We start from the raw sequence: 20975 nt of genomic DNA on the forward strand, positions 1-20975 counted from the left end.
CTAATGTGGTGTGCTGCAGGATGACCTGGTGCCATTGCTCTTCCTGCAACCCGCTCCGATCGCTATTATACCTGAGATTATGCCTGTGCTGCAATGCAGATCGCATACATTGGTCGTGAACTGGCACACACACTGCCTGATAGCACGGAGTGGGGCGTGCAGGCAATCTGCGCCAAGGCGCGCCCAATGCAAATGGGCATTTGTGCGCGCACAGCTGCCAAGGAAACTAGACCCTTTGTCCCTGGCAAGGTGTCTGTTGCTAGTGGTCACCTATCAGGGCGAAACGTTTTTGGATGGCAGCCCCCAAAGGTTGTCCCTTTTACCTTTGCTTCGGTAACTTTCACAGATGCCGGTGGCTTCCTCTGTCCTTTTGACTTTGACCATGTTTGCAGAACTTGCCTCGTCCCTAAACAGGCTTGCTGTTTCCAGGGTGCTGAGTGCCCTCCTTGTCGCAGAGTGTGTGTGATGCTGCTGCCCTCTGCTGGTAAGAGCTGGCCTGACTTTGGGCGGATTCGAATGTGCCCAGGTATTCACACAGCAAACCCTTGAACTTTTAAAGACCTGTGATCATCGCACCTATTCATGTGAAAGTGAGAGAGCATTGCTTTTAGCCACTGCAAGCAGAAGGATAATAACATCCTGGTAAAGGTGCCGAAGATGCCGTTTGGGTAATGCAAGATCTTCATGTGATCAGAAATTACTGCCTCTGTAGTACAGCCCCAACCTACTAGGAAAAATGGCTAATTTAGACTGCAGAGAGGTAATGTATTATCTCCTCCTTAAAGTTCAAAGGACGGGTCACTGTTTGTGGTATGTATATTCAGCCACTGTTGCCTCTGGAAAATAGGTTAGAAAGAGATTCCCAGCCCCCAATATCAGGGCCCACTGGTATGTAGTGCCATTGTTTCCATTTTGTGTTATCGTTTTCCATTTTGCACAAAGTATTCAAGAAGACCAGGAAATTCATTTCACATGCCCTGCTTATTCCCGTTTAAGGCCTCCCCTCCCAGTCAGGATTCTGTGGAGCCCACCCAAATCGTGGAGTCAGCACTGCCACCTCCCAGGCCTCCTCCATGGAGAATGCGGTGGATTCCTTGCCTCTGCTTGTTTTCCTTAGGTGCTCGTAAGCGATGAAGTGGGCAGGTTCCTTAGCAGGCGGCTGTGGAGGAGGGACCAGCGCTGGCATCTCAGCCATCTCACTGACTCGGCAGTCCTACTTCAGGAGAGGCTCAGAAGAGTCAATCTCTGGACACTGGGCACTTGGAGCAAGGTAAGATCATGGTGTGTGTGTGTGTGTGTGTGTGTGTGTGTGTGTGAGAGAGAGAGAGAGAGAGAGAGAGAGAGAGGTCAATGCTTTCATTAATGTCCAGTCTGCAAAAAGTAATAGTTCTGCTCTCTTCATTGCTGGCCAGGCTGAACCTAGAGTACTGCACCCAGTTCACATTTTAAAAGCATTGAAGTGCTTTAGAGTTTCCAGGGAGGGGAATCAGGATAGTTGCTGGGCATGGAAACCAATCCTATGACTTGAGGAAGGACCTGGGCATGTTGACTTGCTTAACAGCCGGGGACCAGTTTACTTGCTTACCCCATATAAACCCACCTGGCTGCTTCAATATAGCAAACTGGCATGGTTACAGGCATCACTTGATACTTGCTCTGCAGCTGTAAGAAATTTTAGTGTGGCAATATCTATAATTTGGAAGTCCCTGTCTGTTGACACCAGGCAGGTGCATTCACTCTACTATTTCACGCTGGAAAACATTTTCATTTAGGCAAGCCTGTCTAGACATGGAGATGTTGATATGTCTTAATCTTTTATGCTGTTGAGTTTAATTGTTTTTCAATGTTTTTATTGATAATATTTATTGTAACCTCTTAGAGGGTTTCCTACAATCAAGCAGTATATAAATCTTGTGCAGTAAGATAAATAATTGTTTAGCTCAGGGAAGAGAAGATCAAAGGGAGACATAATGGCTGTCTTCGGACTGTTGGATGGGCAGAAGTTGGGACAGATGTTCGCTGTTGCTCTGGAGAGGGCAGAAGGAGATCTGACGGCTGGGCATTGCAAAGACGAAGGAAAAAGCTTTAATGGCTGTTCAACATTTATATACCACTTCTTTGTAAAAAGGAACCACAGCACCTCTAAAGCTATGAACTAAAATGTAAAAATTCTCAATAAAACCAGTTATTGATACTTTCCCAACAGTGAAAGCTAAATGTTTGAGACTTTTAAGTTTGGAAGAAACAACAACTGATGGGAGTAATTTAACAAAAAAACCAGGTCACCAATGGCTGTTGTGGCCCCATCGAATCCCGTTGCTGAGCAAGCTGGGGCTAGGAGTCTCTAAGGAACACTGCCTTAGAGCAGAATCCACATACAAAGTCAAACAGCCCAGTGGTCAGGGAATCCAGGTGATCACAGAGTCAAGGGTCCAGATGTAGAGCAAGAAGCAGCAAGGTAGAGCCTGGAATAGAGCCAGGCATTGTTTACAGCATCTGAGTGCTGCTGAGAGCTCTGTTTAAGAAGGCTGAAGCCAGCTGTTTCTCATCAGCACCCTTCTTTTCCATGTCCTTGAAGGCTGATCAGTTGCAGGTCGAGCCATTCCAGCTTCTCCCCTTCAGGCTGCTGTTCAGCAGGTGAAGCTGACCCCTGGCCAACAACAATGGCACTGATTGTGTGATGTGGAGAAATGGACGGAGAGAAGTTTCCTCCCCTCTGTCATGATACTAGAATCCAGGGCCATGCACTGAAGCTGAATGTTGGAAGCACTTCTTTACCCAATGCACATTTAAGCCATGGAGTCCGCTAACCTGTGATGTAGCTCATTGACTTCAATTAGATAAATTCATGGAGGATGAGGCTGCTAGTTGTGAGGGCTGTATATTACCTCCATTATCATAGGCATTATGCCTCTGGGTACCATTTCAGAGGCACCTGGGCAGCCACTATGGGAAACAGGGTGCCAAACTAGGTGATCTTTGTTTTGATCCAGCAGGGATCTCTTTATATTTTTAGGACTAGATGCAGTGGTGCTGTTAGGGAAGGACTTTGGGCGCAGAAGACCAGGGCTTTGCTCTGCAGAATGAGCAGGAGGGCACCCAAATGCAGCAAACCCACATTTTGAAGCAAATAAAGCAATAGTATACACCACTCTCTAAAGAGCCCACCTCTGCTGCTAGACCATTAAGTCCAGAGCCTAAAATTACCTACGTGCATCACTGACTGGATGATCCAGCACAATGATGATCTCCCAGATGATCTCCTTATGTTCTTAAAAAGTCTTTTTCTCCTTCATATTTAAGTCTAACGTCATCCACATCCGCTCGCATGAGGGTAAGGGTGCCAATGGCCCCATCACTATCCCTTACCTTCATCTCTCACAACCATCTCTGTGATGATCGCTTGCAGGTTTACAAGACCCTGAGACCCTGATTCTTACTTCCAGAGTGACAGCAGGTAGGAATGGTGTCCTGGGGCCTGGGCGTCCTGCTCATCCGTCTCCTCCTCAACCTGATCAACCAAGGTGAGACATACAGAACTTAAGAGGAGCACTGCTGGTCCAGACCAATGATCTATCTGGTCTGCTGGTCTGTTTTGCCCAGAGGCCAGTCACATGACTCCAGGAAGGGTCTAAGCAGGCGAGGTGGCATGGGCTGTAACCTGCCTTGTGAGAGGAAATGGAAGAACACCAACCCCTCCTTCCTTTTCACTTCACCATTGCTGCCAAGTGGATATCTTGATTATTCTCTGGCTATCTCCACTAAATAACCTGTTGGACCTAACTGGTTCAGTCTCAATATTGGGTAGAATGGTTTGGTTGTGCCAAACCACCCCTCCTGTACTTTTAACCTTCCTGTGAACTTTTGACCCTCCTGTGCAAGTAAGACTTTAAAGCAAAAAGCAAGCATTTTACAACTTGAGTTGTGCAACCTAAAACGCAATATAAAATACCCCAAAGCCCTAACCCTTCACAGTAGGACATGACAGCTTAGAGCTCCTGACAAGCTGGGTCATATAAGGAAGGATGGGGTGCAGTTCCAAAGGGGTATCAATGCTTCTGTTACCCAGATCTTGTGTCCAGATCTTGGGAAGTAATAATTGCACCTGATTCTGAGCTGGACAGGCTGCATCTAGAGTACTGCATCCAGTTCTGGTCACCACATTTTAATAAGGGCATTGAGGAACTTGAGAGAGTCCAGAGGAGGGTGGCTAGGATGGTGATGGGTTTGGAAACCAAGTTCTGTGAAGAATGGTTGAAGGAGCTGGAGATGTTTCACCTGGAGAAAAGAAGATTAGGGGAGGAACAAAGGATGCTGCTTTATACTGAGTTAAACAACTGGTCCAGCGAGTCCAGCATTGTCTACACTGACTGGCAGGGGATTTTCACACAGGGGATGTTTTCAGCCCTTCTTGGAGATGCCAGGGATTGAATGTGGGACCTTCTGTATATATAGCAGATGCTCTACCATGACCTGCCACCCTTCCCCAGGAGAAGTATGACAAGTGTCTTTAAATATCTGAAGGGCTGTCATGCAGAAGTTCAAGCAGCCTTGGCTAGAACCAATGGATGGAAATTTCAAGGAAGTAGATTTCAGCTAAAGATGAGGGGAAATTTCCTAACAGCAAGAGCTGTTTGAGAGTGGAACAGAGGCTGCTGTAGAAGAAGAAGAAGAGTTTGGATTTGATATCCTGCCTTTCACTCCCTTTAAGGAATCTCAAAGCGGCTAACATTCTCCTTTCCCTTCCTCCCCCACAACAAACACTCTGTGAGGTGAGTGGGGCTGAGAGACTTCAAAGAAGTGTGACTGGCCCAAGGTCACCCAGCAGCTGCATGTAGGAGGTGGTGGGCTCTCTTTTGCTTGGAGGTGTTGAGGCAACCACTGGACAGCCACCTGTTTGGAAAGGTGTAGTTGCATTTGAGCTGTTCCCTGAAACTCAGCAAAGAAAAGGGAGGCTATCAGAGAAGTGGACATTTACATGTAGTTGGAGGAAATAGGCAGACTTTGAATGAGCATAGCTGTTGGCCATCATTCATATTGTGGATCTCCTAGGTTGCTGTGCTGAGAACCTTCAACAGGCCTTCCGTGTGGAGCCGGATAACGTCACCGTCCATGAAGGGAAAACAGCTCTGCTAAGGTGTGAGGTGGACAACCTATCAGGCATTGTGCAGTGGGTGAAGGATGGGCTTTTGTTGGGACCCAACCAGGACATCCCTAGGTTCCCACGCTACAGCATGGTGAGAGATCCTAGCCAAGGTGAGAAGTCTCCAGGTTTTTTTGTGGGGGTCATTGGAACTAGCTTCCACCAAGCTGCCACTTCCAACTAGCTGCCACTATCAATTAGGGCAGGGCTGGGAAATCTGTGGCCTTCCAGAAGTTGCTAGACTACAAAACCCATCATTCCTGGCCATGCTGGCTGGGGCTGATGGGAGCTGGAGTCCAACAACATCTAGAGCAGGGGTGCACAACCTGTGGCCTTCCAGATGTTGTTGGACTACACCTCCCATCATCCCTAATCACTGGCTATGTTGGCTGGGGCAGATGGGAGCTGTAGTCCAGAAACTACTGGAGGGTTGCAGGTTGTGCACACCTGATTTAGAGAGCCACAGATTCCCTGTCCTCCGATGTCTGGTTCTGTTTTGCAACACTGCTTCAGTTCTATTTTTGTGAATAAGGTTTTCAAATAATTTCAAGAAAATTGCCAAGGAAGGAAGGGAAGGGGAAAAGCATGGAGACATCTCCAGTCTCATGATTTGCCAGCATGAGAGCTAGGAACATATTTGTGATTTATATTAGGGAACACAGACCCACGATAGGAGTGATGGGGACATTTGTCAGGTTCTGGGGGAAAGACTGGAACTGACTAAGATGTATGTTGGGAGGAATTGTTGTGAAACCGGAAAAAAACCTCCTCACATTAAGTTTGTATGAACGTGCTGATGCTGTATATTCCATTGGTGCTAAGATATATTGCTTCACCCACTGCCATCCTACTGTTTTAATTTTTGGGGTTTTTTGGGGGGGGGTTTGGAGAGGATTTAAATGGTTATGATATTGACTTAAGTGTTCTTCCTGTGGAATCATGTAGGATTTTTTTTAGAGAGGAAGCGGTGGCAATTTCTTTATTTAAATAAATCAAAACTGAAATGAAGTCGAAACTTGGTGCTTCTGAAATATCTGATAAATGGCATTTTTAGGACACCAAATCCTGCATCAGGAAGAACAGCACCAGCGTATTAATAGTTATGGAGAAGGTGACACAGTACAGTCATACCTTGGGTTACAAACGCTTCAGGTTGCGTTTTTTCAGGTTACGGACTGCCGAAACCCGGAAGTACCGGAATGGGTTACTTCCGGGTTTCAGCAGTTGCGCATGTGCAGAAGCGCTGAATCGCAACCTGCGTGTGCGCAGACGCGCAGCTGCAGGTTGTAAACACTGCGGGTTGCGAACGTGCATCCCACATGGATCATGTTCACAACCCGTGTGTCCACTGTATAGTGAAAGAGCTGGGAGAGGATTGGAGAACCCGCTTGGATGGGTAACAGTGCCGGGAGCCTGATAACTAGCAAGCCCAAAGCAGGATTGGAGAATGTGTCCCAGAATGAGAATAATTTGAACCAAACATGGGGAAAAATATCATTTTGACTTGCCTTTGCCTTTTGATACTTCAGGCAAGTTTAACCTGCAAATAACAAGGAGCCAACTGGAAGACGATGCCATGTACGAGTGCCAGGTGGGACCCTCGGAGAAAAGCAGAGGCATCATCTCTCGCAGTGTGCTGCTCTCTGTGCTGAGTAAGTGCCAGAAGGAATCTGGGAGCTCACAGTCGGCCCCTCTCCTAATCAATTCATTTGCGTTCCGTCTTCCAGAATTGGTTGAGAATTAGCCATGTGACTCTCTGCGGACCACACCCTTCCCAGAGGCCACACCCTCTTTGGGTTCTTTTGCCTGGCTGGAATGTGCCCTTGCACTGTGACAATGCCTCTTTCTTGCTTGGGAGAAGGAGGGAGAGATGTGTGGTGCCTGGGCCTGTGTGTGTGTGCGCCCAAAGAAACCTTTGTGTTTTGCATGGCTGGAATGAAGCCTATTGGACAAGAGAAGCGTCACATCCAATGCTCTGCCCACTTCTGCATCTGAACTGGTATGCAGACCCTAGAAGGTTGATCCCAAGGGAATTTGGCCCCTGAGCTGAAAAGGGTCCCCTGATCTGACTGAATCGGCATTAACCCTTTCCACACAATGGTTTTAGCTATGAAAGTGCAGTGTGGTGTCGGGGACCGTGCTGAGGAGGGCTGCACTGAGGAGGAATGGGGGGAACACCCCTTCCCCCTGCTCCTGAATCTTCCTAGGAGCAGGAGGACAGTCTAGATTTGGAACAGCAGTTTGCAGAAGGGCATAGTTCAGAAGGCAGAAGTTGGGAAATACTGGATGGGGAACAGCTAGGAGAAGAAACACTGGAAGAGAGAGGGTTAACAGATTCACAGCCTCTGGACAGCATTCCACCGCCCAGCCCAAGTTCGAGAAGAGCTCAGAAAGCGCAGAGGGTACAAGCTCAGAGTACAAGATGTAGGAGTGACATAGATTCATAGGGATGGAGGGAGTGTGAGCCTGAATTGGGAGCACCACCATTCTGGGTTGACGCTTTCTTTTGTCCTTCGCTGTCTTTATTAAAGAAACTAACTGGTAAGAATTCCTTTTGTTTGATCTGCTCATTTAGGACCACGGGGTCCAATTCCCCGAAGCCTGACACGTGGGGAGGATGCTTCTGGTGGTGGAAGTAGAGTGGAGAAAAGCAACCACATTTCACCCTTCTTCACTTTACTTCTTTTCCTTATAGTTCCCCCCAAGAGGCCGCTCATTAGGGAGTACCCAGCCAACAGCACAGTGACCTGGGTGGCTGGCATGGAATATACGGTGCACTGCCAGGTGGAAGACGCCCGGCCTGCAGCTGAGATCACCTTCCGCAGTGGTGAGGAGGTTGCATGAATCCTAGTTCCTTCCACAAGTTGCGGGATTGTTCTTTGGGAGGGGAGGGGCAGGGGCTGATTTTGCGGCATGCTTCCTGCCAGCAGTTGCTGGTGCTCTTTGTGACTTGTAGGGCGGGGAGGATAACCAGTAGGTGGCACTGTAACCCATGGCAGACAGAGGCAACTAATTCTAGTATTTGCTCCATCCTTCTCCCCACTGAGTTCTACAAGGGCAACACAAAGACGGAGGAGGCCGCAGTGCCACCCCCTGGACTGAGCAGAAAGAGGAAGACAGGCAGGTGGGGCTTGGGTGAAGGCAGACAGAGGTTGGTGGGGCAGTGCCCATTTGCCCTAATGGATCATCCTCCAGTTTCTCTCATTTTCACTGAGCAAAGAGATGTTTCTGGGACAATGGTTCCACTGGCTGGTTCACAGGCCCTCTCTGAGGTCCAGAGAGACCTGTGCCACTTCCACATTTTGTGCCCCCCTGGCCATAATAATAATAATAAAAATAAAAATAACACATGAAAACAAAATACGGCACCCACCCAGAAAACATTGAGATATAATCTGAATGTTTTATTTATTTAGGAAATGCTTTTCTAGCCTCTCTCTGTGCAAATGCATTCATCATTGATTGAGGAGGAAATCTAGCTTTTGCACAGTTATAATGAGGAATTCTCATGCATGAATAATTCCTTAGTCAACTAGAGATAAAACTATAGAGAAACTTAAATGTAACATTTCTCCGCCTTTCAACATACATTTGATCCAGCACCAGACACCAGCAGCGGTTTGTTTATACAATCAGCTGATCTGAGAAGATACGTTCACCATGGTCTAATCTTGTGCTATCGGAACCATAAATATTAATATTGGCAAACATTTTAAAGTCTCTAAAATAACACAATCAGATTTGTTGGGGTGCCATTAAAAGTAGCAGAGCAAATGGCAAGACAAGTTTTGGCCCATGGAAGTTTGGGTGCAACTCAGTTCGTAAAAAGAGAGCTTTGCATTGGATTAAGACAAGTAGACTGAGGGACAGTCACATTCCCATACTATCTGTGTACCTTTAGCCTATCAGCTTACTTCTCTTTCTCCTTGTTGTTTAGACTGATATGTTTTCAGTTGCATCCTGTTTACAGCTTCCTCCTCCTCTTCCCACTGATTCTTGGACCTCAAGAGGAGAGGTCATTTTTTACTATACTCTGAGAGAGTAGAAGAGCAAGCATGGATGCCTTGTTGTTTTCTAGACTAGTTAGGTTGTTGTTGTTGTTTGTTTGTTTAAGGGGAACATACTAGACATCATAAAATAGAAGGAAAAGCAGAGTACTTGCCCCAAACCCTGGATCTAAGCATCCAGAGAATTTTCCTTCTATTTTATGATGTCTAGTATGTTCCCCTTAAACAAACAAACAAACAAACAAACAAACAAACAAACAAACAAACACGATTGGTAAGTTAAAAATAGTTTACTTACTTTTCAAAGGTCAGATTCATGTGTTTTTCCATACAGCAGCAAGAAAAGACAAGCAGTACAACTTAGTTTCAAAAAGTGGGAAATGCTTCTAAGTTATTTGTATAGAAGTACAAAGATGGCTTGGAACATTCAGCTTAGATATCCTTATTAGAAGGGTTCACATGGTGGAAGAAAAAGAACAAAGTGTTTGGTAACCCTGCCTCCCAAAGTGAGGGTGTGTAACCTAGCTAAGCCTGGCAGGACAGCCTACTCTGTGGTCTTAATCCTTTCATGCATCCATTAGAGTTAAGTATGTTGGCTAAATGAGGCTGGATATATGCCACATTCTAGAACTAGAAACTTTTCTGATTTATGTATTTCCTACAATAAACAACTCCCCCTTTCCCTACACGCATCTCTCTCTGTGTAATTGCAACAGGTAAAGTCTACTCTCTAATCAAGATTCACTAGTTAAACGCTGCTCACACTGCATACGAAAGGATTTCATTAGGTAATTGGACCCTCTTATCCCAATAGAAATTCTGTTGCACAAGCTGTCGTTGAAATGTCCTGGAACTGTGCCAGAGCATGGAAGATGGTGATCTGTGTTTAGAACTTAGGAAGCTGCCTTGTTCTGATTCAGATCATTGGTACACGTGGCTCAGTACTGGCCACACTGCCTGGCTGTGGCGTTCTAGGGTTCCCGGCAAGGAGACATTCCCTGTGCAATCTGGAAATAACAGTGATTGAGGCTGGGACCATCTGCCTGCACAGCAGACACTCTCCCACTGAGCTCTGGCCCTTGCCTCGTAATCAGAGCCCTGCTAGATCAGATCTAAGTCCTGCATTGTGTTCTCACAGTTGCCTCTGGGAAGCCCTCAAGCAGTTCCTGAGCATAATAGCGGCCTTCTCCTGCCAACTGGTTTTCAGAGGCGTGTTTATTAGTGGGGAAGGGAGGTACCATTCTAGGGTCTCACCTTGGGCACCCAGCTAGTTTAGGCCAGTTTTTTCCCCTTCCTAGCATGGGGTCCCTCGGAATTTGTTTGCTTCATACTGTGCTAGTCTTGGCGGGGTGGGCTGTGGGTATTTTTGAGGGCTATCATGGGGGTATGTGGAAGGTTGACTAGGCCACAGAATTAGCATCCCCCTTGCCAATCTTCCCTTTCTCCCCAGGTGACAAGGAAGTGACAGATGTGTCATCCAGCATCCAACCTGGCTCCAACGACAAGCTCTTCAGCACAGAGGCCATGCTGAGGTGCGAAAAGCACGGAAGGGGCTCTATAGTGCTAGCCCCCAGTTGCCTGTATGCAGGGCTGCTCTGGGATGTGGTGGCGCTCTGGTCTAAACCACTGAGCCTCTTGAGCTTGCCAATCAGAAGGTCGGCAGTTTGAATCCCCATGACGGAGTGAGCTCCCGTTGCTCGGTCCCAGCTCCTGCCAACCTAGCAGTTCAAAAGCACACCAGTGCAAGTAGATAAATAGGTACCACTGTGGCGGGAAGGTAAATAGCGCATCCGTGTGCTCTGGTTTCCATCACTGTGTTCCGTTGCACCAGAAGTGGTTTAGTCCTCCTGGCCACATGACCCGGAAAGCTGTCTGTGGACAAATACTAGCTCCCTTGGCCTGAAAGTGAGAAGAGCGCTGCAATGCCATAGTCACCTTTGACTGGACTTACCCATCCAGGGGTCCTTTATCTTATTTTTAAAGGCTGCTCTACAGTGGAAGTCAAAGCTGAAGGAATGTGGAGAGGGAGTACATGCAGAGTAGGGGACAAATGAGAGGATAGCTAGGGAAGAATAAATCCTTCCCTTGTGGATTCTCTCAGATTCTCATTTTTCCAATCTTAAATTCGGTTTCCCATCTTTCCTCATCAGTTTGTAGTTTAAAAAAAAATTCTCCTCAGATACACATTTTTGCATGCAAATGTTCCCTAATCAACACATTTTTTGCAAAGCAATTTCCCCTCCAAAGGGATGCATTTTTGCATGCCCATTTCACTATCTTATGCATTTTGATGCACACATTTTCCCTTGGTATACCCATTTTTGCACGCATTCTTTAGCTGGACAACTGTATTGCCAAATTAGGAGAAGTGAGAATTTTGAAGGCAGCTGCATTTGGATTTGTGTATTCCTTTGGAAAGTGCAAATGATGTAGGTTTGTGTGAACCAAACCAGACCCCACCCCCCAAAAAAACAATTACTAGCTTTGAATCGCTCCTATGGTCTCCTCCTCTGCTTTCTTCCAGGATCACTCCCCAGAGCTCAGACAACAGGCAACAGCTGACGTGCGCAGCTTCTAACCCAGTTGCCTTAATCCCAGTTGTTGTCAGCTTCACCATGAATATCCTGTGTAAGTCACTCAGAATGCTTCGTCAGACCTTTCGCTTTTCCAGGGCTAAAGGTAACCGTCAGCATAATCACCACTAAGTGCCCAAGGAAACTGTTATTTCTTTCCTAATAAAAAAACAAACACAAAAGGATAAGGAATGAGGAGGTGGAGGAGGAAGCGAGAGATCATCCAGGGCAGTTGCAATAAAAGGCAGAAGAAACAAGAGACGATAACAGAGCAAATGGACAAGGGAAAGTATGAGATAATTAAAGGGTGGGCTTGGTCTTTTTTTTTTTTTAAGGTTCTTTTAAAAAAAAAGACAAGGTCAGCATGTGATGGAAATAGCCCATATCGGCTGGGGTCCAATCCACACCACACTTTTAAAGCACACATCTTCCCCCAAAAAATCCTGGCATCTGTAGTTTACCATTCACAGAGCTACAATTCACAGCACCCTCGACAAACTACAATTCCCAGGATTTATTTGTAGGAATACATGTGCTTTAAATGCACTTTAAGATAATGGTGTGGGTGTCACCTAAATCTTTAAGGTCTGGTCAACCCAGCCAGGCAAAGACCATCCTCCTAAGTCCTTGTAAACAGCTTGTTTGATTTGGGTGTGTTTAGTTTCCTCTGTGGATCAGCGCCTGTCATTCAAAACAGACCTGCGTCACAGCTTTTGCCCTATCATTTTGACGATGATAACTCAGTATCCTTTGACTGATTTAGAGCAAAGGTGCAGAATCTGTGGCCTCTAGATGTTACTTGACTCCAGCTCCCATCCGCCCCGGCCAGTCTGGCCAGCGGTCAAGCATAATGGTCAATGGGGATGACTTCTTTGACCATTCCTGAACAGGGAGAGCTTGGCTACCGTAGTTGATGAACTGGTGACTTCAAGACTGGATTACAGTACTGCAATGCATTCTATGCGAGACTTCCCTTGCGCTTGCCCTGGAAACTGCAGTTAGGCCCTAGGCTGACACTCTAACCACTGCACCACACTGCCTCTCCACCCCTATGGAAAGGGAAGGTTGCTGTAGGCAAACAGGAACTGGTGGCCTTAGGGACCTCCTCTCCTTTGAGTTTCAGCCATATCATTCTGCTCTCTTTGACAGTCCCACCACAGCCACCTGTCATCAGGGGATACGATGGCCCCACAGTAAAAGCCAAGGACAAGGTAGAGCTGACCTGTATTTCTTTGAGTGGGAACCCACTGGCTACTCTGCAATGGCTAAAGGTGAGCGGGGGAACTTTGAGGCACTACTCTTTTTGTACTGACTTGTTTGATGAGTTGAGTTCCCCCTCCCCCCCTTGTGCTCTGGGGAGAGGAGAGCCGTTTTCGTGTGTGCACAATTCTTTCCTTTTTTTGTGGGCGGGACGACAAATCATTTGCTATTGGAGAAAGCCCAAATCCTCCCCCAGGTGTCTGGAGCTTGGGATACTGTACAGCAGACCATTGCTCCTCCTCTCCTTAACATTTGGGTGGACATTTCTGTGACTTCCAGGCTGTAAATGCAAAAGCGTTCCAGTGAGTGCCACCTGGTGGTAATTATTCTGTTAGCAGCCGGTGAGGGACCTGCAGCCAGATTTTCTGACCGGCTATATGTTATGACCCCACAATTCCCCTTCTGCTACATCAGCAACAGCACAGCCCTTCCTGTCCCATTATCTGGTGTGGAGTTTTAGCTCAGCTTTCTGTTCTCTTTGATCTCTCCCTACATTCCTCAATTCACTCTGTCTGTCTTTTAGCCCTTGGCCTCTTCCACCTTCTCCTTGACTTGCTGCAGCCTCCATCTTTTTCCCTAGTCACCTGGCCTTCTTCCCTGCCTCCTCCATCCTTGGTCCTGGTGGGTCATCTTTTTCCCTAGTCACCTGGCCTTCTTCCCTGCCTCCTCCATCCTTGGTCCTGGTGGGTCTTCTTCTCTATCAGCACCCTAGCCTCCTCTCCGTGTTTCTCTTCCCTTTCCCCCTTCTTTATAGCAGTAGCTCAACATCCTGCGATTTGCCTTTCCCTCTCATCAGTTGGAATGTTCATGTACATTCATTGGTGACAAAGCAGCTAAGGATTGCTCGATGTATTGCGACTCTCCCATGGTTTGAAACAGCCTGCCTATGGCAGTTGCTCCACATGGTGGCTGTTCTACTGAGGAAGAGCCACAGAGCACACGGCGTTCACACAGAAGACCCAAGATTCAATGCTAGACTTCTACAGGAAAGACCCCTGCCTGAAACTCTGGACTGGCTGCTCCAAGGGGTATAGCTAGATAGACCAGGAGTCTTACAAGCACTAGAAAGCAGCTTCCAACACCCCTGAGGTTTTCTAGTGATGGTGCATAGAGTTTTGATGAATGGCGGCAGCAAGCTACATGTTGCCCAATTTGTATATGGTGTTACAAGGTTTGCTGGGCCCTAGGCTCTATCCTCCTTCTCCTGGCCTCTAAGAGAAGGAAGGAAAGAAGTCTGGGAGCCCAAAACATGTTATTTCCCTGTTGGTTTGATAAAGTTTGCTATTTGCGCAGCCCCTGTGCTCATTAAGCTCCAAAGTCAGGGTGCCTTAGGTCCAGCCGGATGTTTCTGACTGCCTAACTGCTTCTGTCCTCTGCTCCTATCCTGGCATACTACTACTACTACTACTACTACTACTACTACTACTACTTTATTTATACCCCACTCATCTGTCTGGGTTTCCCCAGACACTCTGGGTGGCTCCCAGCAGAATATTCAAAACATGATAAAACATCAAACATTAAAAACTTCCCTAAACAGGGTTGCCTTCAGATGTCTTCTAAACATCAGATAGTTGTTTATTTCCTTGACATCTGATGGGAGAGCATTCCACAGGGCGGGTGCCACTACCAAGAAGGCCTTCTGCCTGGTTCCCTGTAACCTCAATTCTCGCAGTGAGGGAACTGCCAGAAGGCCCTCGGAGCTGGACCTCAATGTTTGGACTGAACGATGGGAGTGGAGATGCTCCTTCAGGTATACTGGGCACTGCCAGGCTCCTCCCCTATCTTGTCAACACCCCACCCTTCAGCTTCCAGGCTCTTCTCCCTGGATCTCAGCTATGGGCTTGTGCCTTACAGAACGATGAAGTGATTTCCACGAACTGGGAGACGGATGACGCTGGCCAATTGTCCCGGAGTTCCCTCAGCCTCAGCATCACAGCAGAAGACAACATGGCTATAATCAGCTGCCAGGCCTTGAACCAAGTCTTGCCCCTTCCCCTGCAAGCCAGCATCACTCTGCACGTGGTTTGTGAGTGTTGGGACTGTCCCTTCCCAAAACATGCCTGAGTAGTTTGTCATGAAGTTGACTTGTTTCAACCAGGACTTGACTGAATATCCTGCCCTTCCTTTCCTGGGACCACTCATCCCCATAGAAGTGTGTGTGTAGGGGGGAGATATTTGGTGACTTGGGGAGGGGGCAAGCAAATGCTAATTTGTGGGTGCTGTGGCCATGCTTTCAAGTACGAGGTTGCCATTGTGTGTTCTTTTTGCAATACAATAAGTCTTTCCATCACTTCAAGTGACAGTAGATCCATGGTATTCCTGGAATTAAATGCCCCAATGGGAAAAATGCTCCCTCGTGATAGTGTTATTCCCAGAGGAACTTTTTGGAGGGGAAGATTGGTCAAGGAGCAATGTTTCTTTAACTTTTATTTTAAAAAGTAGTTGAAGGAAGACAAAATCCACATCTAACATATCTTTCAAGGTAATATCACCCCTTGAAAGTTCTTAGGAATTCACCCCCTGAAAATTAACCTTGTCTTCAGAAGCATATTTTCCCCTCCCCACCTTTGTAAAACTTACAAAATTAACTGGGCTCAAATACTTTGACTCAGCACTGGTTCCAAGAAACCATAGTTAAGATTAAGCGCATTTTAGGGTTCAGATGGAAAGGTAAACTGCGGTTATTTTAAGACAGAAGTGAAGCCTCCAATCTCCTCCTTTCCACCAGAAGAGAGGGATGGGGAGTACATGCACCCAAATCTCTCCTTGTCTCCTTCCTGTAACTAGAGCTTTTTGCTACGTTTGAATACAGAAACTATCCTGCACAGGGCTGTCTTAAGCATATGTGGCACCGGGGTGCAAAGATCCGCCCGTGCCCCCCCCCAGGTTGCTCAGTCCCAGGCGCGCAGGAGGGAGGAGCTGGCCAGCCGCCTCAGCGTGTCGCTGGCTCGGTCGCCCCTGAACTTGCGGCACAGCAGAAGAGTCCGCTGCGGTGCTCCGACCAATGGGCGGGCTCTTCCCCAGACTCAACTTTCGGGCCCCAGACTCTAGGCCTGGAGCCCCTGAGAGCCTGGCGCCTGGGTGCCCTGCACCCCTATTGCCTATGGGTAGGACGGCCCTGATTCTGCATACCCACTAAACCAGCAGTTCTCAACCTGTGGGTCCCCAGATGTTGTTGGACTACAACTCCCATCATCCCTAGCTAGCAAGGCCAGAGCTCAGGTATGATGGGAGTTGTAGTCCAACAACATCTGGGGACCCCCCAGGTTGAGAACCGCTGCACTAAACCTTTAAGGCACATTTACCCCCTCAAATAATACCAGGCACCGTGGTTTACACTTCACAGAGTTACAATTCCCAGCAAGCCTTGACAAACTACAGCACCCAGAATTCTTTGAGATGAAAAATGTGCTTGGGGTGTATATGCAGCCTCAGCCACTAGGTTCATTTTGTAAACAACGACAACAACCTTGCTTCCCTTCACAAAAGTCAAGCATGTTGTACTTTCCCAGAGGCACTTGGAACGACAAACAAAACTGCAACCAAATTTCTTCTCCTGGTGAAAGGGAAAGAAGGACACACTGATTTGAAAACAAAAATGGGCACATCTAAGTCTTGCACTGGGTGACTAATATCCTTCTCTTCCCTCCCCCCCTGCCCCCGGGCTCTACTTTTTGGATGACAGTTCTCCCCGACCAGGTGAAAATCATAGGCTCAAGCAGCACTGAGGAAAACAAGGAGGTCTCGCTGTCTTGTTCCACCTCTGCCAGCAATCCACCTGTCTTGCTGCGCTGGTGGCTGGGCTGGAAGGAGCTCAGCGCCACAGAGGTCACTGTGTCAGAGGTAGGCAATAGCAGGGGCCCATTCTGCTAGGAGGCTGAGTGAGATGGGTCCTATATGGACGGTAATTAGAGGGCATCAGTGGGCATTTCATCCTCTCTTGTTCCTGAGCCAAGGATGGGGCAGGAATTTGAAGGCAAACTTGTTTAATCTGCACATTCTGAAATGATAGATGAACCAAAACACAGCTGCCCTTTGAAATTTGCACTTCTATGAATGTTGCAGTGCACATAATGTGTACGAAAATGTGTACCCTGGAGTCAAACGTGCATCAGAAGGCATGCGTAAGTAAAATAGGAGACAAAAATGCATTCTGTGAGGAGGAAGTGCTTTGTAAGAATATGTGTATTGGGCAAAATTGTATAAAAATACAGTGGTACCTCTGGTTACGTACTTAATTCGTTCCGGAGGTCCATTCTTAACCTGAAACTGTTCTTAACCTGAAGCACCACTTTAGCTAATGGGGCCTCCTGCTGCTGCGGTGCCGCCGGAGCATAATTTCTGTTCTCATCCTGAAGCAAAGTTCTTAACCCGAGGTAATATTTCTGGGTTAGCGGAGTCTGTAACCTGAAGCGTATGTAACCTGAAGCGTATGTAACCCGAGGTACCACTGTATATGCATATTTGCATTAAAACGCTGCTGAGTTTTCATGAGGACTTGTCTTTATTTGGGTTGGGTTTTTTGGGGGTGCAAAGTGTTATGTGGAAAGGTGAAGAACTGAACTTGAGATTGGGAAAATGAGAATGGAGAAAAACCAAAACTGACAGATTCTCCCTTCCCTACTTTTAGATGTCGCCTGCCCATTTTTTCAGACAAACAGGAGATTTTTGAATCCAGGGGGTTAGGTAGGGGCACAAAATGGAGGCGAGGTGGTACATTATGGCAGCAGTCCTTTGGGAGACTCTCTCTAAGGGTGTCACAATTTGGAGAGTACTCTCTTTCCAGGGCCTCCTAGCCGATGGGTTCCTGGTGGACAGCCTCCAGCCCATCAGAGCCTGGGTTGGGGTCCACCACTTCCACCGCTGGTCTTCCGAATCCAGTGGATTTCATTGCCTCCATGTCAAGACTTATCTGCTGGTTAGGATCATGACAGGGAGGGCCTGAAGCATGAGTTTAGGGGCCACGGGCGTGGGAAAGTAAGGGCCTCTGAGAAGACTGTACTGTCCCAGATTGTGGGGGAAGTAAGAACATTGTATGAGCACTGAGGAAGGTTGTAGCTCAGTGGTAGAGCATCTGCCTTTCCTGCAGAAAGTCCCAGGTTCAATCTTGGGTTGGGCTTGGAGTTCCCTCTTCTCTGAAGCTCTGCTGCCAGTCAGTGTAGACAATACCAAGTTAGAGGGACTTGTGGACTTTCAGAGTGCTGGGAAATCAGGGAAACAGCCATTTTGAAACCAGTTGTTTAGATCTGCCTCTTCTCCCTTCTCAAAATGAGAATTGCTATCCTCCTACAGGCAGCTCATGGCGGGATGATCACGGTGTCTAACATCACATACACAGCACGCCGTGAGGACAACGGATTGTCTCTGATCTGTGAGGCCTTCAATGAAGCCATCCTTTACGCCAAGACTGCTACCGTGACCCTCCGAGTACAGTGTGAGCAGGAGGGATGATTGTGTGTGTGTCATGGCAACGGTTGTCATGTGTGACGTGTTTTGAATCCCCCCTCCTAATATCTGTTTCCTCCTTCTCTTCCCCATTCTTGTTTTTGTCCTTCAGATCCACCTCAGAAGATCTGGATTGATGTTCCACCCCCAGAAACATGCTTTCGAGCTGGCACCGTAGTCAAGCTCACCTGCTTTGCCAGCGGTGGACACCCTCTGCCTCGCCTCGAGTGGTACAAGGTGGTCCAGCATTACTGCCTCCAGGGCCAGCGCTACCATTAGGCCGGGGTGGGAAACTTTTTCAGCCTGGGAGCTGCTCCACAAGTCAATGGTGGTGGCTGAGGAGCAGAGGCAAAACTTGGCAGAACAATGAATGCAAATTTTATCTTCGTACAATAGGCTTGTTTCTAGACACCCACCCTCATACTCTGTCCTCCTTCCTGGCAACCAAGGGACATGATCAGAGTTCAAGGGTACATCACAGGCAGGCAAAAATACCCGAGGAAGTTGCAAAGCCAGGACAGTGAGGGGCATGGTGTGGGGTGAGAGGGTGTGGTTGGGGAGGGGCTGTCACCCAAAGAGAGTCTCAAGGACCCAGGTAGGAAGGTCTGAAGGCCAAATTTGGCCCCCAGGTCTGAGTTTCCCCTCCATTGCATTAGACAAAGTGAGGTAGATGACAAATGGTAGGTGCTGGGGGCAGTAGAAGAGACCCCATGGCTCTTCCCCTAAGGACCCCTGGCCAGTCCTGAGTGATGGGTGCCCAATTGGCCTGTCCCCCCAGAGTGGCTGCCTCTCTGCTTACCCCCACTGCAATCTGGATTCTTCCTACAGGAGAGCAAAGTAGTGAGGGACGGGACAACTCCGGGGTCATCGGGGAACATTGTGTCCAAGGAGCTGCTCCTCACCACGACTGCCAGTGACAACATGGCTGCTTACTATTGCAAGGCATTTGGAAGTTCCAGAACCCCAGCGCTCACTGCAGAGACTCGTCTCCACGTCCAGTGTAAGCTTCAACACACATGTGCACCCTTCCGGCCTTGATCTGAATGGAGGGCATGTTTGCGGGGGGACATGTGACTGAGAAATAAGAGCAAGATGCTCAAGAGAAATGTAACTGTCTACAGAATCACAGAAATGTAAAAATTTAATGGACCTCAAGGGAGAATTAATCAAACCCCCTGCAATGTCTATCAATGTCCACGTGGTTCCCCATCTATCTTCTCCACCCTGGGGCTGGGGCAAGGCAGGGTGGTGGCAAATCTGGGGCTGCACCGGCGGAGCCAATCTGACCACTTCACTGGTGCGACTGCATAGCCCCAGCCTCGCGGCCACCTGCCCCAGCCGCATCTAGGCAGGCTGCAGTGATGTCAATGTCAGAAAAGTGGCTCCATCCCAGTGGGTGGGACAATACCAGGCCCACCAGGCAGCAGGAGAGACCTGATGGATATGGCCGAGCCCCTTTAAACCCAACCAATTTCCTTGGAGGGGATGGAGCTTGAGTCCGCCACCCAATGATGGTGAGGCTGCTTAAGCTCATTGTTTGCTCCAGACTAAACCATTGATGGGACAATGTTCCAAGCTGGCTGCTGTTAGGTGCCTTGTGTCCATCCTGTCTCTGTATGCAGAACCACAGTGAGCTGTCCGTGGTCCTGCCCTCCTCTGAAGCAGCCTGGGTGCCTGCTGAGCTTCACCAGTATATTGTGCAGGGTGCAAGGGCAATATGCCAAGTTATAGCATCTGGCTCACTATTGTCAACAGTGACGGGCAGCGGTTTCCCAAGGTTTCAGGCATAATAAGTCTGTTTCCAGCCCTATCTAGAGAAACCAAGGGTTAAACCTGGGACCTGTTGCAGGCAAAGCCTCTCTCTCACTGAGTGGCAGCTTTCACGCACAGTCTAGTAGAGGGTGCCTGGGAAGCCACCCTGGGCTCCTTTGGGAGGAAGGGTGGGATATAAATAAAATAAAATTGATGACTCAAGCAAGCAAGCATCCTGGGGAAAAGACTGGGCTTTAGAACTCCTGACCTGCTAGCTTTCCAAATGCAAATGAATTACGATATGGGTGAAACCCATAAATATGGGATTTCCCTCTTCTATTATTTTAAAGTGATAGCATCCATAAGCAAGAAATATTCTTTTTGGCTTGTTTGTTTCTGGTGTATTGATAAGCTCAGCCCCAAGAGTTGTGGCACCACAAGTGGAAAGATGGGACCTGAACATAGGAAGCTGCCTTTTTACCAAATCACACTACTGATCCATCCAGCTCAGTATTGTCAACACTGGATTGCAGTGGCTCTCCGGGATTTCCAGAAAAGAGGCTCTCTGAGCCCTATCAGGAGATGCCAGGGATTGGGGCCTTCTGCATGTGAGCCAGAGGCTCTGCCACTGAGCTATATCTCCTATCTGTACCTCAATGCAGAAGGTCTGAATACAGACCTTATACGACCTTCCCCAATCCACACCCACCAATTTCTTCTGAATCACAACTCCCATCATGGTCACTGTGGACAGGGCTGGTGGGAGTTGTAGTTTAAGGCATCTGGAGGGCA

General features: G+C 47.9%; 1 protein-coding gene across 1 annotated transcript in view; it reads left to right on the plus strand.

Moving 5' to 3' along the window:
* Nucleotides 1-733: 733 nt before the first annotated feature.
* Nucleotides 734-20975, plus strand: part of NPHS1 (NPHS1 adhesion molecule, nephrin) — a 52150-nt gene continuing 31908 nt past the window's right edge. The window contains exons 1-13 of the mRNA XM_081868676.1: nt 734-1270; nt 3410-3524; nt 5053-5256; nt 6673-6795; nt 7839-7970; nt 10601-10682; nt 11675-11778; nt 12873-12994; nt 14841-15012; nt 16672-16829; nt 18279-18420; nt 18544-18668; nt 19260-19431. Of these exons, the coding sequence (XP_081724802.1) occupies nt 3464-3524; nt 5053-5256; nt 6673-6795; nt 7839-7970; nt 10601-10682; nt 11675-11778; nt 12873-12994; nt 14841-15012; nt 16672-16829; nt 18279-18420; nt 18544-18668; nt 19260-19431 (1597 nt within the window). The 5' untranslated portion in view covers nt 734-1270; nt 3410-3463. The remainder of the gene's footprint in view (nt 1271-3409; nt 3525-5052; nt 5257-6672; nt 6796-7838; nt 7971-10600; nt 10683-11674; nt 11779-12872; nt 12995-14840; nt 15013-16671; nt 16830-18278; nt 18421-18543; nt 18669-19259; nt 19432-20975) is intronic.

The sequence above is a fragment of the Podarcis erhardii genome, assembly GCF_964252035.2.
Source record: "Podarcis erhardii genome assembly, chromosome: 7".
NCBI lineage: Eukaryota > Metazoa > Chordata > Lepidosauria > Squamata > Lacertidae > Podarcis > Podarcis erhardii.